At 41.6% G+C, this 15,673-nt stretch overlaps 1 protein-coding gene across 1 annotated transcript in view; it reads left to right on the top strand.

Annotated features, from left to right (window-relative positions):
- vps13c (vacuolar protein sorting 13 homolog C) overlaps positions 1-15,673 on the top strand; it is a 382,259-nt gene that overhangs the window by 75,876 nt on the left and 290,710 nt on the right. The window contains 3 exon segments of the mRNA XM_048262721.1: positions 10,149-10,206; positions 10,314-10,441; positions 10,733-10,839. Of these exon segments, the coding sequence (XP_048118678.1) occupies positions 10,149-10,206; positions 10,314-10,441; positions 10,733-10,839 (293 nt within the window).

Genomic DNA, 15,673 nt, shown 5'->3' with positions numbered 1-15,673 from the left:
TGATAACAACTGACAGTTGAAATGTCTAAACAGTTAAATAGTTGAGTAGTTTAAATAGTTAAATTATTTAATAGTGAATTATTGTAGTGAGGACATTTATTTTGAAACAGTTGTGGGCAGAGGATATAGGAACAGAATCTGTAGTCTTAATAGAGCCAGATTGTATGCTTAAAGCCTGAGACAGAGTATATAGTTTAAAAGTTGAATTTAGATAGTGTAATGGATGTTGATAGACAGAAAGTTTAGTTTCTGTTAACCATGTGACTTAGCTAACCTAGCTAATCATTTTTAGTAGTTATGCTAACTATGTTAACTAGCATGCTAACATGTTAACTATGCTAACCATGTGACTTAGCTAACCTAGCTAATCATTTTTAGTAGTTATGCTAACTATGTTAACTAGCATGCTAACATGCTAACCATGTGACTTAGCTAACCTAGCTAATCATTTTTACCAGTTTTGTTAAAAATGCTAACCATGCTAACTATGTTAACCATGCTAACTAGCTACAGTGGGTAGGAGTCATAGTTGATGACAAGTGTTGACATGGTTGATGACAAGTTAAAAGTTGTTGATAGACAGCTAGTTGAATAGATAGTTTAATAATAGTTTAAAAGTAGACTGTTTAAAAGTTTAATGTAGATAGTTTAAAAGTTGTTGATAGACAGCTAGTTTAATAGATAGATAGTTTAATGATAGTTTAAAAGTAGACCGTTTAAAAGTTGAATGTAAAAAGTTCAGTAGTTTAATGGGTTACATTGTTTAACAGTGGATTATTGTAGTGAGGACTTTTATTTTGAAACAGTTTTGGGCAGAGGAAACAGTTGAATAGGATGTGTAGTCTTAATTGACCCAGATTGTATGCTTAAAGACTGAGGCTGCAGGTGGCCTGAACACCTGCCATAGGATTCTAATTGCTTAACGGCCATATTATGATGTCACAATCGGCAATGTTAAGTCTATGGGGATTTTTAAAAAGTTTTTCTTTAATAGTTTAAAAAGTATAAAAGTTTCAAAGTTGAAAAGACATAGCAACCCGATCTGTTTGAAGATCTACGTTACAAAGTTTGAATGAAGTTTCTAAGTTAAACTGTTCAAGAGAAATTGCGTCTGGAAAAAAATGGTAAAAGCGGAATAATAATAAGTTGCCTAGGAAGAACAGTACAGTGCATTTTCATGCACTGTAATAATAAGAAGTTGTTGCCTAGAAAGAACAGTACAGTGCATTTTCATGCACTGTAATAATAATAATAATAAGAAGAAGAAGACTTCGGATAACAGAACAGTGCATTTTCATGCACTGTAATTACCAATCATTTGTTTTGCAGCAGTCAGGCAGATTTTTACAGTGTTTATTTTTTACCAAGCGAGAACTTACTTAGGGTTATCAAAATTATTTGAGACTTATATGACACTGAAAAGTGTTGTAGTGCAGTGGCATGGAATCATGGTCAATATAATTTTTATTTAACCGTTCACAACTACAATGCTTCTTAGTAAGAGTTGATAGGTAATAGTGGAAGTTTTTCTTGGTATTTAATTCTTTAGTTTCTCTGTACTTACCTGTAGTCATTTTTCAATAATGTTGTGTAATTTATTGGTAATAGTTTAGGTGTTCCTCAGTATCTCACATGTAGTTTCTCTATACTTACCCTCATGTTACTTGTGGTAATTACCTAATAATATACCAAAACTTACGACATACTTACTAGTTAAAGTGTAACTCCGGCGAAAATTTACCCCAGGGTCTCTATCTGCATTAAAACACATCAAAGTAGCCGTAGAGACAGTATTTTTCGTTGATCAACCACTACAGAGCTTTCCCCGATATACGCTATTGCCCCAAACAGAGTCCTTTTAGGCAAGTCCCTCCACTCGGCGGCCATATTGCAACACTTTTTGGCCACTCATCGGGCATCCTATTCAGCAGAAATGCGCGTGCGCAAGGCTTCATGACACCAATCTTGCTCCAGCGGCGAACACATGATTGGCAAGATGTCTTCACAACACACCATATGATTGGCTCAATGTATTCACATCACACCACATGATTGGCTCAATGTATTCACATGTCGACGTTTTGCCGAGGAAGGGGTGGGATATGTGTAGACAACGTTACAAACTAACCCCATGCATTTCTATGGAGGATTTTTTGAGTGCTGTGTCTCCTCATTAGAAAGTCTCTGCCCCAAATCACAAACAGTGGATTAGCTAAGGGCGGTGAGCTAGATGCTTCCCAAATAGCGTGACATAGATGTAAACAACAGACACACGTGTGCAAGACATGGAGTGCAGGAGTATATAGTAATATTTTAATAATATAATTTTACAATTAGGGGTTTGCACGGCGTGTCATCAGATCTGGACGTCGCCATATTGGAGATACTCGCCTCATTAGAAAGCATTAGGCACTTAAGTAAATCCCTAACATCGTCAAGGAAAATGGTTAATTATGTGTTTTAGGTTGTACCAATAGGTCAGACTGAGAAAAACATCTGGTGTAGGTATCAACTTCCAAAAGTTCTTAAAAAACCAGGGAGAAAGGAGAATAATGACAGAAGTTATCAGAGGAAGGGAGGCGCTTGTGGTTGAACTTGGTACTTTGTCTCCCTCACCCAACTCATATGGATCTGTGCTGCCCATAAACCGTAATTTCTCGAAATATCGCACCTTTTCTTGTGGTCCAAGTCCTGCCCTTTATGCCTTTGTATCTTAGACGCATTTTGATGAGCTTTTCTGTTGTTTAGACACGGCTACAATCACGTAAGATATCCAAAGTGCATAATACTCCATTGTACTTCATTCACTGAGTACCGCCAATATGGCCGTGCGTGGTGGGTTACCATGGTTACTGGCCAGAATGTGACGTCCGTGCAAACCCCTAATATTTTATTTATTTATTTATTTATTAATTTATTTATTTATTTGGGGGGCGGGGGCACAAAACAGTTCTGGTTTTTGCACCAAAATAGCCAGCAGCGGCACTGCAAACACACACTTCAAACGCATACTCTACTTTGACATTAGAACAGCCTAAATGTGGCATGCAACAGCATTTTCTGTTTTGGTAAATGCATTTCTCCTCTCCGCACTGCAACTGTTAAAAGATGTAAATGTTAATAGAGACTTTGGTTTTAATTATTCTATTGCTGTATTTTATTTACATCTATTCGAATGAAGGAGTATACACACCAAAAAGATTTTTATTTTATGTGCTGGAATATGCAGAGATATAAATTGTTTTTTGCATTTAATTTAATGTTAAATACATTTTTGTTTGATGCAATGTGCATAGTTAAGATTGAAACTAATAAAAACAAGTTTTAAAAAAGCGTATTCAGGTTGTGTATAACTAGTGTGTTTTTGAAAAGTAACTAAGTAAAGTAATTAGTAAAGTAACTACCGTATTTTCTGGACTATAAGTCACACTTTTTTTCATAGTTTGGCTGGCCCTGCGACTTATAGTCAGGTGCGACTTATATATGAAAAAATTATATAATTGAACATGTTTTTAAATGTTAATTCATATTAACTGACATGAACCCTACATGAAATATTACTGTCTAGCCGCGAGAGAGCGCTCTCAAATGCACAAGTTCTGTGCATTTTCAGTCAGAGATTAGTGGTTGCACTATGCCTGAAACACACATGCATACCTGAATCCTCAAATTACGGCCAGGATTCTGTTTGGGCCTCAGATTCGGACAAATAAAGGGCAGTAATAATTTTGTTTCAATTTAACTCATAAAAGAGCTCTTCTTAATATTTTATATTGTTGGTTGGTTTAACATTGTTGCCAATGAAAAGTCACACGTCTCCAACACGTTGCTCTCAAGCTATCAGTTGCATGCTGCCCCCTTCTGAGCTTGCCAGAGGCTGAAGCAGTAACCTACATTTAAACACAATTGTTGCTGCCAGGAATCAGCCAACGAATTTTATAAAAAAGTAAATCATGCATGATTAAAAAATAACTACGGTAAATTTAGGCTGAATAAGGTTTCCATTTCAGCACAACACACGTTCCATGAATAAATGAAAGTGGATGCCTTATCTCGCAATAAGCGGATGGAAATCCCAACACCCTTACATGAAACTTAATAGTGAACCATCAAATACCCCGCAGATTTCAGTGGTCATCAGTCCCGTTATTTAGCAATATAATCAAACAGTAAGCCATGCCCCAAATGAAGGTGCTGTGCTTTGCGCAGCCTAATAAAAAGACCCCAGCGATAATTTGAAGATTTACGATAGTCGGTCTCCTAAACATTCCTCACCCGTTATCTAGAAATGCATGAAAACATTTGAAAACAAAACTCACTGCATGTAGGTTAATATTTGATCGCTGTTTTGCTACTAATTATCTTTCACGTACTGAATATGCACACTAGAAAGTGAAAGAAGGCCTACTGCGCTCGGTGTCTGTATCTGTCTGTTCACGTCCGCAATCGATTATAGCGTTCCTCAAATAGAGAACACATCCATGTTCTCTCGCATTATAGGCTGTCATGCTTCTGTGTTTACAAAATTCCTGACGGTTCCTGATCGCTAAAGGTTTGGGTTCCTTTCCTGTGGATCGCGATTGATGTAGAAGCACCTCCTAGGCTATAATTTGACTTCAGCGATGAGAGAGGAAGAGAGAGAGACACCCACAAAGTGGTCCATGCGCGCGTGTGTGTCTCTGCATCGGGTTCAATTGAAGTCAGAGTTGGTCTGTCCAGTCAATAGTCCCGCATTCAGGCCGCTCCATTATTAGATTAATGTTATCAGAGAGCACTGTAACATGTGTGGGAATTTCTTTCATTATGATAGAGTTGTGGGACTTTTATTATTATGCTCAAGACTTAATAACTTATGCGTAATACCCGCAATCCTGCGCTGACATTTAGGCCCTGGTTTTAAATGCGCATCTTTTTTTCTCGCGCTCTCTCGGAGGTGGCCAGTCGAGCAATTGTTCTGCTACCAGTTTGTGCCAATATATCGTCCAAAATGCTTGATTGCATTGCATTCTCCACATTTTTAGCTAAATTTTCATGTACCACATCAGCATTTTTGTTCTGTGAATCTTTTGTAAATTGCTTCACAATTAGCGCGGGCACTCATCAGCAGCCTTCGGCTTACTATTGACTCCTTCGTCTTCATTAACATTCCCTGTAGAATTCTCAATATTTTTGGCCTCTATGTGTCCAGTTACATCTGTCTGTTCTTGGTCTTGGATTTTGTGAAATAAATTTCTAAGTATCACCTGCTTGCTGCAGCTTTGGTTTGCACGTCCTATTAAAACCGGTCTGTGCAGTCTTTTTAAAACGCATCTTTTTCTCTCTCGTGGGCATTTAATCTGCTGCCGGCTTGTCACTCCACATCGACCAAAATGCTTGATTGCATTGCATTCTCCACATTTTTAGCTATGTTTTCATGTACCACATCAACATTTTTGTTCAGTGAATCTTTTAAAATTACTTTACAATTACTGTCGGGCCTATAGGCCGATCGCTACAACTTCGCTTTGGTCACGTCCTTTTAAAACCGTATTTTTCTCTCTCCTAAGCATTTAATCTGCTGCCAGCTTGTGACTCCACATCGCCCAAAATGCTTGATTGCATTGTATTCTCCACATTTTAGCTAAATTTTGGTGTACCACATGGCATTTTCTTTCAGTGAATCTTTTGCTTTACAATTAGGCCTATCCGGCCCTCTTCTTGGCTGCCTTCACTCCTTCTTAGCCTTCATTAACATTAATCTTTTTTTGCCTCAATAGTCCAGTTACATAGTCTCTGTTTTTGGATTTTGTGAAATACATTTCTAAATAAATGCGACTTATAGTCCAGTGCAACTTTTTCCTGTTCATGACGCATTTTTTTACTAATGCGACTTATACTCCAGAGCGACTTATAGTCTGGAAAATACGGTAATTACTTTTGAAAATAAGTAATCAGTAAAGTAACTGGATTACTTTCTTGGATAAGTAATTAGTAATCAGTAACTAATTACTTTTTCCAAGTAACTTGACCAACACTGGTCCCTACACACAAAGCGAAGCACCAACAACGTGGTTAGCTTAACCCGAGTTTTATTACAGAAGACATAGATAGATAGATAGATAGATAGATAGATAGATTTATTGATCCCCAGGGGAAATTCAAGGTCTCAGCAGCAGCATACATACAACACAAACACATTCTTTAACAGCAGAAAGAGTAATTAAAGTATATAATATAAAAACACAACTAAGCAGTAAGGACAGTAGAAGATAAAGAATATGCTAAATATACTAAAATACAAATTATACAAACACTTAATACAATATATAAAAATATACTAAAATACAAATTACAAAAAATACAAATTATACTAACACTTCATCTAAATCAATTCTAAAACAGTATCCACATAGTAGTGATTAATAAATCAGAGGCGCTTGCAATGACTGAGGCAGGGACTGAGCCTGTGATTCTCTGTGCATAGTAAGGTATGGTAAGGTGCTCTAAGGTGCTCTGTGTGAATGAGTGTCATGGTGGTAGTGCAATGGTGATGGTGGTCATGGTGATAGTGCAAATGAGTAAGTCAACAGTGCAACAATGCAGAAATAAAGTAAAGTCTATATATTTAACTATTTAAGAAAATGTATAAGTGTGACCACAGTTCGGCTGTGGCATGGGGGGGGCATATGTGCTGATGTGCCAATATAGCACGCAAACAGTGAGGCATAAAGACAGTGGTACAAGTGGCTACTGGACAGACAGTACCAAACATGGAGGGGGTGAAGAGGCTATGCAGAGTAGTGGGCAGTCAGTACTCAAACATGGAGAGGGTGGAGAGGCAGACAGACTAAGCAGAGACTAAGCCTTTTCCCTTAAGTGAGGCATTGAACAGTTCAATGGCCCTGGGGACAAATGACTTTCTCAGTCTGTCAGTTGTGCAAGGCAGTGAGCGAAGTCTCCAGCTGATCAGGCTCTTCTGCTTAACAACAGTGCTGTGGAGTGGGTGACACTCATTGTCCAAGATGTTGATCAGTTTGTTCAGGGTCCTTTTGTCAGATAGTGAAGTGAAGCACTCCAGTTCAGCTCCAACTACAGAGCCAGCTTTCCTTACCAGCCTGTCAATTCGCCCCACATCCTTCTTCCTTGTGCTTCCTCCCCAGCATACTACTGCATAGAAGAGGACGCTGGCAACAACAGACTGGTAGAACATCCTGAGGAGCTTACTGCACACATTGAAGGACCGCAGCCTCCTCAGGAAGTACAGCCTGCTCTGCCCTTTCTTGTAGAGTGCGTCAGTGTTGGCTGACCAGTCCAGTTTATTGTCCAGGTGGAGACCCAGATACTTGTAGGCGCTAACCACCTCCACATTGACCCCATCAATGTGGACTGGTAGCAGAGTGGGCTTAGACCTGCGGAAATCCACCACCATCTCCATGGTCTTTGAAGTGTTAAGTTGAAGATGATTGAGTTTGCACCATTGCACAAAGTCCTCCACCAGGCTCCTGTACTCCTCCTCCTGCCGGTTCCTGATACACCCCACAATTGCAGTATCATCAGAAAACTTCTGCATGTGGCATGACTCGGTGTTGTAGCAGAAGTCAGATGTGTACAGGGTGAACAGGACTGGAGAGAGCACAGTTCCCTGTGGCGCTCCGGTGCTGCAGATCACAGTGTCAGAGAGACAGTTCTTCAGTCTGACGAACCGTGGGCGCTCGGTCAGGTAATCTGTAATCCAGGTTACCAGGTGAGCGTCAACACCCATCTGCAAGAGCTTGTCTCCCAATCTGAGGGGCTGGATGGTGTTAAAAGCACTTGAGAAATCAAAGAACATGATTCTCACAGCACTTTTCCCCTTGTCCAGGTGGGAATGTGTCCTGTGTAGAAGATAAGTGATGGCATCGTCCACGCCCACTTTCTCCTGGTAAGCAAACTGGTCTAACGGGTCTAGTGCATGGCGTACCTGGGGTCTGAGCATGCCTAAGACCAATCGCTCCATTGTCTTCATCACATGTGATGTAAGAGTGACAGGTATGTAGTCATTAAGCTCACTAGGGTGTGGCTTCTTAGGGACAGGGGTGAGACATGATGTCTTCCACAGTGTTGGAACTTGTCCAAGGCGTAGGCTCAAATTGAAGATGTGCTTCAGTGGCTCCCCCAGTTCAGCAGCACAGGCCTTGAGTAGCCTTGGGCACAGTCTGTCAGGCCCAGCTGCTTTATTGCTGCGCAATTTCTTAAGTTGGACTGTCACTTGATCTTTCGTAATGGTGAGGGGTGTAAGGGGAGGGGAGGGGGAGGGGTGCATCTGGGATCTGTGTGTCTGATGGCTGTTGACTGAGGTCGTTGTCACCTCATTGTTCATGATCGCCATGTGGGGGAGGGGTGCAAAATCCAGTGATGGTGGGGGGTGCGATAGCCTGTGATGATGGAGGTGAGTGTTGCGCTGGTATTGAGGGGGTGTGTGGGTGAGGGCTGGTGGACAGACCACCGCCATTGGAGCTGGAGCAGGGCAGTCAAACCTGTTGTAGAAGTGGTTCAACTGGTTCGCCCTGTCCAGGTCCCCCTCCACAGAGCTGCTGTTCTTCTTCAGGCCAGTGATAACCTTCATGCAGTCCCATGTCTCCTTCAAGTTGTTTTCCTGCAGCTTCTGTTCCACCTTCTTTCTGTAATCCTCCTTAGCTTCCTTCTGCTTGAATTTGAGTTCCCCTTGCACGCGCCTCAGCTCTGCCATGTCCCCCCCTCTGAACATGCATCTTTTTCTGTTGAGAAGGGTCTTGACATTGCTGGTTATCCAAGGCTTGTTGTTGGGAAAGCAGCGCATAGTTCTGGTGGGAACAACAATGTCCATGCAGAAGTTCAGGTAGTCAGTTGTGCACTGTGTGACCTCCTCCAAGTCCTCTCCATTCTGTAACACACTCCAGTCAGTACACTCGAAGCAGTCTCTCAGAGCCTCATCCACTTCGCGTGTCCACTTCCTGAAGGTGCGTGTGGGAACTGGTAGCCTCTGTACTTTGGGCTTGTACATTGGCTGGAGATGAATGAGGTTGTGGTCTGACTTCCCTCACGTTTGCATACATGAGGTCTATTGTCCTGTTTTTCCTTGTAGGGCAGTCAACATACTGGTAAAAATTTGTGAGTGTGGAATCCAGTGTTATGTGATTGAAGTCGCCAGAGATCACAAAAAAGGCGTCAGTGTGTTGGGTTTGAAGCCTAGCGATTGTGGAGTGGATGACGTCACACGCTGTATCCGGAAGAGCTCGAGGTGGAATGTAAACACAGACAGCAATTGCGTGCGAGAACTCCCTCGGCATGTAGTACGGACGGAGACTAACCGCTAATAACTCCACATCCTTACAGCATACAGTCTCCTTCACTGTAACATGTCCGGGATTGCACCATCTATTGTTAATGTACAGCACCAGTCCGCCTCCCTTCTTTTTGCCAGAAAGTTTACAGTCTCTGTCCAAACGAGCTACACTGAAGCCAGGCAGCTCAACGTTAGAAGTGGGGATATGGCTTGTTAGCCACGTCTCCGTAAAGCATAACAAACTACATTCCCTGTACAACTTCTGGTTTCTTACCAGGGCATCCAGTTTGTCAGTCTTATTAGCCAGTGAGTTCACGTTTCCCACGTTTCCCATCACAATCGATGGAACTGAGGGCTTGTATCTCCACTTCTTCTCCCGACATTTATCCTGCAGAGGAGTTGCTGCTTACATCTCGTGACCATGTATCTTCCGCTGTGCTTTGTACTTTTCGCTTTAGACCAGTTTTTTTTTCTTAAAAGTATCGCTACTAATAAAATTAGGTATTGTGACAGGGTATCATAATTCTTTTGTATTATTGGTGCACCGTGCAAGACTATTTCAAGGACTGCAAATAATATGAAGACATGATTAGAACAGAAATATTTTGCAAGCCTTGGTTTTGGGACCCATTCATGATAGACAAGGTTTGAGCAAAATCTGAGATGGTGCTGCAACAACCTTATCTAATTTGACACGGAATGACTCAATTGAGACACAGAACGTACTTTTATGTAATCTGTGTACATCCATATACCTGTATTTAGATATTTAGTGAATATCACATGATATTAAATACTTCTATTCATTCATTTGTATTTTTGTGCATTATTTTAATTGCCCCCAATGACTGTTTTATATTTGTAGGATATGCTAAAAGCTGGGATCAGCACCAAGGACCAGGGACTGAAAGAATTTCAGTACAGTACGTTGGAAGTGATAATAATGATCAGTTGATACATTGGATACTACATGCCTTGTTTGAGGTTGTTTTTGTAATGACATGAACTATCTTTAATTTATCTGTTGCAGTATTTAAACCTATATTTGCCACAGCAAAAATCTGTATCAACCCAAATGCAGAGATGGAGCTGAAGACACCAAGAGTTACCCTGCATCTAGAGGTTGACAAAATTGCTCTTGAGATGACCAAATCTCAGGTACACCCTGCTGCTCATCCACAAAATCTCATGCACTTCCACATAGACAGATGCAACGTATATGTATACAAACAGAACATTTAAACATGCACAATGTGCATAACTGAACACTGTAACACATTTCTCCTCCTGAACATTGTTCCTGTCACATTTGTACTAAAATGAGATCACCTGCAATCTCATTAAGCCTGTACAATTCAGTAGCTTTCATTTGGGCTCACATTCAGCTCAAAATGTTAATTTGTGCGACAATGTTCATAAGTGTGGGTCTGTGTGTGTGGATATGAACAGTACCTGACCATGGTGGAACTGCTTGAGACCTTTGACTACATGGCGAAGAATGCTCCTTATAGAAAGTTTCGGCCAGATGTTCCGGTCCATACAAATGCCAGGCAGTGGTAAGTTTGTGTGTGCGTGCGTGTGTTGGTGTTTATGTGTGTTTGTGCGTGTGTGTGTGTGTGTGTGTGTGCGTGCATGTGAATCTGTGTGTGCATGCCTGTTGGTGTGCATGTGTGTGTTCGCATGCATGCATGCATGCATGCATGTCTACTGTGTGTCTACAGTATGTGTGTGCATGTGTGCGTGTGTTTTTATGTGTGTGCTTGTGTGTATGTTGCACTGAACCTGCTCTCATTTCCCTACACTTAAGTTGTGTGGTCTCTCACTTTTACTCATTGACCTGAAGCAGCTTGCCCTCACAGACACCTCACCTGACTCTTTCTTGTCAGAAACTGAGAAACAAAAACATTAACGTTATCAGTGAGTGTAGCGACATTACGTTAGCTTACGCGAGTATAACAACATAGCTTTAACACATAATTTTTATGACTGCCATCCTGTTTATATCAAAGCTCACATACATTTCAGTGCCAATAGGTGTTATATTGTAAACGTTAACGTTATGCTATGTAACGCTACTCTCGCAGAACATCAGAATTGACGTAAAAGGTTAACGGTAACGTTGTACACTTACAGTGGGTATCAGTTAAGAATCACGCACGAATCGCACACCATATTCTCGGCAGAAATGGCACAAAGTTGACCCAAACAACCACCAGGTGGCACTTGGGAGTTCTGCCATGACGCATCCAGTTTCCAAGTCAGTCCAAGTCAGTGGAACAATCAGAGACAGTTGAGCCATTACCAAACATGTATGATAATACAATAGCGTGAGTTTATATATCTTATACCCTATTTGTCACGGTTACTTATAGATTTGATAGTGTAACAATAGCGCATGAGACACTTGGAGGATGGACACCAGAGACGGATGCGTTAAGTGAAAGACGTACCCTATTTTTCGCTATAATCAATGAAACTGGCGCAGCGAAGATTCTGAAAAAAATGCCTTTTCAGTAGAACAAGCAGAGACAGTTGAGCCATTTATCACTTCATTCACATGGAGTTGACAGACTAATAAGAATGCACAGGACTGTGAAGAGGGCGAGCAGGGTTCGAGCCGTGGGGGCAGCCATGGCCTACTGTTTAACGTTTCGGACTTGTGACCGGAGGGTTGCCGGTTCGAACCCCGACCAGTAGGCACGGCTGAAGTGCCCTTGAGCAAACCCCTCACTGCTCCCCGAGCGCTGCTGTTGTTACAGGCAGCTCACTGCGCTGGGATTAGAGTGTGCTTCAACTCACTGTGTGTTCACTGTGTGCTGAGTGTGTTTCACTAATTCACGGATTGGGATAAATGCAGAGTTGGCGTCTGATCCATATGAAGTCCCACTGTTGTTGAAGGCTGATGTCTCTTCTGTTTTAATGAAATGCGGAATTGATTTGACTGAGTCTAACTGTTTCCAATGGTGTAAGTCAAAGACCGAAAACTAAGTCTTATAATGACCTAATGGTATAGTCTGTTTTCCATTTAGGATGCACGGGTGAGGGATAAGGCTTTCATGGTGGACCACGCACTTTTTCTTGAGTCAGGAACTCTGCACATAGGCTTAGTACATAGTCCATAGCCCAGCTCCAGCGAAGACGGCTCTGGTCATCCCATCTTACCCCCCCCTTCCTCTAGCCTACCATTCAGGCTATGAAGACCTGCAAGTTAAAAGTTAAAAGCTGAACTGCTGTGAAAGAAGGGGACAGGACTCGCCTGTAGTCTGGCAATTTAGGCTACAGAAGGCTATAGCTAAGCCTACTTAAGTAAAGGATCTATAGAAAGCCTATAATATAACAGAAAATAATAATAGAAAATGCTGCTTGGCATGCTGGTCCTTTACTCTCGTTCACTAGCTCACATTTAAACCGTTATATTTCTCTATTATATTATAGGCTATCTCTATTGTAGTAATATAGTCTAAAGTTGTAATGGGCATGAATAAAAAAGGCAAAAAACGATTGCGATTGGATTGAGAATTCCTTCGCTGTTTTGTCGGTTTGTGCCAGACTTGTGCTCACATTTTTCTGTACGGAGCTCCAGGATCGGCCACTCCTTCACTGTTTGTGAAACTTAACGTGAAAAAGCTTAACGTAGCTTAATGTCCCAAAATGGCAACAAGTCGTTTTACTCCCCATATGCGCACATTATAAAGAAAGTTTAACATGTCCCGAAAACAGCTATCAATTAATCACCAAACGTCTTATAAATAAGTCTTGCCAGGAGCAACACCTTGCAAAAAAAAAAAAAAAAAATGATAAAAATAGGCCTAGGCCTAAAAATGGTTGGAATGGAAAGATGCAAGTTATGTTTTAGAAAGGCTATATTTCAACCTCGTTAGTGTAGTAAAAAAAATCAGAACTATTCACAAGGTTTCTCGGCAGCATATTAATGTTCTGTTAGCAAGCAAACTTCTCATGACTGCCGACAAAGTAGCCTACTGCCAGCTGACGATAACCTGACTCTCGCCAGATGAATTTCGTTCCGCCTAGCTCCACTCATCCATCTGGGAGCAATCCATTGGAGTGTTGCTTCAGAAGGCTGGGCCTAATCAAAAAATGATTGCATATGATTGAATAAGCCCACTTGTCCGTCATCTATTGACGTGCTACTTCAACCACTCACATCGAAGCCAACCCGTGACGCTGATAACAGTCTCACAGTCGCTTCTACGCTATGTCATATCTATGAAACTCCCGCCCTGCGTCCTGATTGGCTTTACCATAAAATCTGCTGCAGAAATCACTCTCAATGGAAGAGGTCCCAGATGGATGTGAGTGAAGCTAGGTGGAGCTAAGCGGAACGAAATTCATCTGGCGAGAGTCATGTTAAGCTGACGATCAAGATATCCTGCCACTGAATCTAAAACTATGTTTGACATTATGTACAAAGCTTATAGGCTACAGTGGACCAGCATGTTGCAGTGGCTGCTAAAAACACCGACAAACAACACACTGAAAACTCGCCCAATCACAGCCCTTGCTGTCGAACGCTCCGTCCGGTTCGACCGCTGAACGCCACAGCGGAATTATGCTGTCCCCAAGTGGCTGCAGTTGTACTTACATTTCACGTAGCTGCGTGAATCACGTTTTTTCGTGAGTGAAGTGTTCATTTTTAACTAGTACCCACTGTACCTTCATAGTCATGAATATAGCTGGTTATGTAGGCCTACAGCTTAAGTCCGTTTTCCTTAATGCCATGGTTGAGTATGTCTTAATAAGACGGTGTACATCGTTGATAGTGACACGGGGTAAGTCTCGAAGGCAACGAATGTAGAAAGTCATTGATTTGACGGCTCTGACTGACAGAAAGCTGACCACAGCTGACGACCGGAAATGAATGAACTGTCTTATCGTAACCATGAAGAAACTGTGCATATAGGCTATTACTGTCGGTCCTTCTCGTTGGCTGCTGAATTCGTTCGCTGAATCGCCTGGCTCTCCTCAATTTCTCCGCCATTCACTCCTTTGTCTTCATTAACATTGTCTTCATTAACATTGTCCATAGAAACATACGAACGCCTTGTTGCGCCATTTGCCCGACGTTTGTTAACGTTTGAAAACAAAACCACTCCCAATGTGGACTGGACAACCCACTCAATTTAATTAAGCTATTTGCTAGTGACCATGGGCCCTATCATAACAGTCTAAAGCGCATGGTCACTAGTCAAAAGCATATTCAAATTTCCACATTGGGAGTGTTTTCGTTATCAAACGTCGAGCGCATGGCACAACAAGGTGTTCCTAGGTGTCTTAATCAGTCATGGGTGTGTTTGGGGCGTAACATAATTTAAACCAATAAGAATGACATCTGTCTTTCCCTTTAACGCCGCAAAGCGCGACGTCAAAGAATGCATCGGTATATCAACGACACATTTGAAGGAATCTGCTGGCGAGACCGTATGGAACAGTCATTCCACTAAACCTTTTTTTGCTTTACTAAAACCTAGCATAGCCTTTACGTGTTTGCACTCGTCTATTATTTGAACTCATTGGCAAAGTGAAACTAACTTCACCATGGTGTCAGTCAACAACAAGACAGTCATAGGGCCAATCTCAATTCTCTATTTTACCCCTCCACCTTCCCCTTGCCCCTTCCCCTCCCCCTACGTCTTGGCCCTTGAAACAGAGTGTTAAGGGCTAGGGGTAACAACATACCCCTATGAATTGAGACAACACTCGTTACGGTTACGTCATCATACATCGTCGCTAGCTGGCTGCACGTCACCAGAGGCGACAATTGTTGATCACAAACTTCAAGATGCCGTCTGCAAGTGTGTGTATGTCGATTGCGTGGATTATAGTTATTTTTTTGCGATTGTCTGCAACAAATCGCAGAATTCAAAGGAGAAGAAGAGCTCTGTGACGCCTACGACTGCTGGTGGATCAGCTTATGGTATGTATGGATTAGTTGCAATTTGTAAACAACTGTATTTAATGTTAGCCAAACTAACCCAACACAGTAGCTGACGCTGGACACACGTAAATTACATGGTATTGTAATACGAACCCAATAAATATCTATGTGTATACGTAATATTTTGACATGACTGTTAGCTATATGTTAAGGTTTAATGCAACTCGTAAGTCGTACCTGATCATGGTCATATCGATGTATTTGGATCATGCATTAGTTACTATGTGCTTTGTACGGGGAGAGGGGAGATGTAACTGTAGCCACTATGTGCTTTGTTGTGGGGGAAGGGAGACGTAAACAGCTAGTTTGAATGGGCAAACATTTTTTCCAACTCAGCCCATTAATGGTGTGATGTTTTTCTTTTCCAGATTGGTGCTCCAACAAGATACTGTGCCATAAACCCCAACCTGCCTATACAGCGCATATGGTTCGAT

This window comes from Alosa alosa, chromosome 14 (genome assembly GCF_017589495.1).
Source record: "Alosa alosa isolate M-15738 ecotype Scorff River chromosome 14, AALO_Geno_1.1, whole genome shotgun sequence".
Classification (NCBI taxonomy): Eukaryota; Metazoa; Chordata; class Actinopteri; order Clupeiformes; family Clupeidae; genus Alosa; species Alosa alosa.
The sequence above is the reverse complement of the archived record's forward strand: the minus strand, read 5'-3'. Positions and strand labels throughout refer to the sequence as shown.